The following is a 3,533-nucleotide window of genomic DNA, read 5'->3' on the forward strand; positions in this document are numbered from 1 at the left end:
AATCCTGGAGCTTTGAGTACTTCTTGCCCCAAATAATGTCTTCCTTAGGTTATACTTGGAAGAATATGTCTCCCACCTAATTTCTACTGTTTCACAAAATTAAGAGTTGTTAATTGTGCTCTCTGAAATCTAGATTTTCCAATAGAACATGGGACAAAATACTAATGAGGAGATGACTTTCAATCAAATCTAAGATCTTATGATTGTAATATATCATCAATAGATCAGGTAAAATGATTTTTGTCTTATTTGAGTAAGTTTCTACTTGCAGGTGATAATTTATTTACACACTTAAAGGAGATAAACTTGTCAAACTTGTCAAGTACGAGAGAAGGCAAATTACAAAATCCTATGTCCCAGTTTCATTTAAAGAAAGATAATGAAAGCGTCATTAATAGGCTTATATGTTGATATTATTGACCACTGGTTTAAACATCACAGCCTAGGATAGTGAACAGTGCCTAAATATGTAAGAAACTTCTCAGCTGTTCTTAAGGCTCTTATCCTGGGCTTCAGAGAACATATGAAACCAACATTATACATAATATTTTTCTATGTGAATGTGTACACGCATTTTTCTAGGGAGAGAGTCTAGAATTTTCATAAGAATATCAAAGAGATCTGTGACTCACAAAAGTTTAAGAACGCATATACTACTACTTCTGGCTTTTTGTCCTCAGCAAGTGAGGAATAAAAGGAATCATCTTAAGCCTTAATTTCTGATACATTTTCCTCTTCCCTTTGATTGAAGATTAAAGGAGTAAGGGATTAGTGTATTTAATTTATACTGTTAATTTATTTTGGGGAGAAGGGACATGAAGGTAGGTAAACAGGCCTATAATGGAACAACCTCAGTGAGCTATGTAGATATATATAAAATGAACCCGTGTATTAGATATTCTGAGGATTCTGAGGGTAAGTCAAATGCCATTAGTGAACTTCAACAGATTGTTAATTCCTCAGTTACACTGAATTTTATAAAATATTTGAAATAGATGGCTGACTAGAGTTAAGAAACACTTTTTCTTCATTTTAACCCATATTACATTACACGCATTCTGTCATTCTATTTTGGTGCTGTCTGAGGTGTCAATTTTCCACTCAATAGAAAAAGGTATGCCCTTTTCTATAGGCGATTCTTGTAACTCAGGGAAGATTTAGGCACATTTCTATCAAATTGGTGGAGGAGAGGGTGATGGGGAAGAAAACCCCATCAAGAGTTGACTGCAAAGAGTAAAGAGTTTGTGTGACTATCTTCATAAGTGTCTAAGGCCAGATCTTAACAGTGCCTGGCATATTTTAGGGTGCTCAATGATAGCTCTTATTACAGATTTGACAGTGGTAAGAGAGTATTCTGTATAATAGAGTTCCATCAAATCCCATTTACTTGAATGCAAAAAGACATTTGCAATATTGTGTTGTACACCAAAACTATTTTTCACGTGTGAGTGAAATGGAAATCACCATATCTCAACTATATTCTTTTTGCTGTAGCTTATTTTTTAATGCAAAACTTAGGAACTGTTTCTTTCTCTATTGTACTTTCATTCCTTCCCCAGTAAAACATATATATATACACGCACATATATATGTTTATAAACTTGTCAAACTTGTATATATATATATAAAAAATATATAAATGTATAAGTATATAAAATATGTAATCGATTCTTTAAATGTCAGTAAAAGCAAATTGATAAATGTCTGGATCTTGTACCTGACTTAGCATCCCCTCCCCCTTTTGCAACAATTCATTTGGTATAAACACATATAATCAAATGAATTCACTCAAAATGCCTTTAATGATTGTCTCCACTGTTGTTACATTCTCTAAGCCTGTCAGATTTCCAGTTAACTAATGCACCATTTAAGCCCTTGATAACTAGGAAATGTTCCAATTCAGCCAGCTTGTATTCCACAATCCTGAGGTTTACCAATATTCGCTTCTGCATGGTTATTATGTGTGGGGAACTGATATCCCGAGAGAGGCTGATGACTGAAAGACTCTTATCAGTATTGCTCATAGTTGACCCAGTAGAAGAGGTTGGTCTTACTAGTGCAAGAGAAGTCGAATTTGATGACATTTCACCAACGCTGCTCTGTAAGGGAAGGAAATTATACATATGTAGTTTATTGAATTTAGCAATTTCCAAATACAGTTGACCTTTGAACAAGGGGGGGGGGGTTAAAGACATCAATTCTCTGTATAAAAACCCATGTGTAACTTTTGCCTCTCCCAATAGTTAACCCTAATAGCCTAGTGTTAACCAGAAGCCTTACAGATAGCAGTTGATTAACACATATTTTGTATATGTGTAATATACTGTATTTGTACAATAAAGTAAGCTAGAGGAAAGAAAATGTTATTAAGAAAATCATAAGGAAGAGAAAATACGTTTGAAGTACTGTATCCAAAAAAAGAGAGAGAGAAAGTAAAGACCCATGGAGTTCAAACCTATGTTGCTCAAGGGTCTACTGTACTACCAAATAACATGCTTAGTCTTGGTTACCAAAATAAACTGATTGTCCTCCCCTAAGAATTAAAGACTGAAAATCTGTTGAACAACAATGTTGATCTGGAAATATGCCCTTCCAAAACACTGAAAAAATGTATATGAAAGTAACCTTTAAATATCAAAATTGTCCTATCTTTGGTTTACATTTCTTGTACAGAAAAGTAGGTCTATCCCTGGACCCTAATCCTTAACTAAAAGGATCACTAAAGATCTAAAGTCACTTGCAGCTTTCAACATCACCAGGAAACCCACATTCTGACCTGAATTATTTGTGAAAGTCCAAATACCTGTCATAAAGATGGTTGAAACCATGGGGAAAAGAGGCAAACAAACATAAAGGCTGTAGTAGAAGATAGAGAAGAGAGAGAAGGTATAGATTCCTAAAATAGAAAGTGGTGGGAAACGGGCACTTTCAGCTCTACTTTTCAAGTGGGTGAAAAGCACACCACATCACCCAGTGATTTTTTAAAGCAGACCACAGCTGCCCAGTCATTGGTCAATAAGAACAAAGAGTGGGGGAAAACATCTGGGGCTCTTGCAAGAGAAGAGGAATGAAATGATCTTCCCTTACCCTTATTTTACTATTTTAGTACCTTTCTACTCTCTCAGACACACACCTCCCACCCATGAACCATCTAACTTCATCTAATTCCAATTTCTCTTACACACTTTACCTGAAAGCGGCTTTTCCAGAAGACAAACAGAAAAGCAAACAGAATGCCGCTCAGTAGAAGCAACAGCATGTTCATGTTTCCTCTTCCGCCTCTTTCTCTCTCCTCGGGTACGGAGGCACTCGGCTGGTAGTTGGGAAGCAGGGGGACACTAGTCGCCCGGACTAGGGAAGCCGCGGGCAACGATGCCAAGCGTCCCACACTGCCTGGTGCAGCTGAAAGACGCTTCCGCTTCTGGCTTTATATACTGCAAAGGGCATGTGATGTCACAGTGGAGCACCTACGTGAGGGCGCTGCGTCACAATTTGATGACGTAAAACCCGTAAGCAGGAGGCACGAGGTCAGC

General features: G+C 36.9%; 1 protein-coding gene across 1 annotated transcript; it reads right to left on the reverse strand.

The window, feature by feature from the left end:
- Positions 1 to 1,799: 1,799 nt before the first annotated feature.
- Positions 1,800 to 3,265, reverse strand: CT83 (cancer/testis antigen 83; the record flags this gene model as incomplete). Its single annotated transcript, XM_080795767.1, has 2 exons — positions 1,800 to 2,099; positions 3,191 to 3,265. The coding sequence occupies 2 exons, from the start codon at positions 3,263 to 3,265 to the stop codon at positions 1,800 to 1,802; spliced, it is 375 nt and encodes a 124-aa protein (XP_080651893.1).
- Between the last annotated feature and the right edge of the window lie 268 nt (positions 3,266 to 3,533).

Source organism: Martes martes, assembly GCF_963455335.1.
Source record: "Martes martes genome assembly, chromosome: X".
Lineage (NCBI taxonomy): Eukaryota > Metazoa > Chordata > Mammalia > Carnivora > Mustelidae > Martes > Martes martes.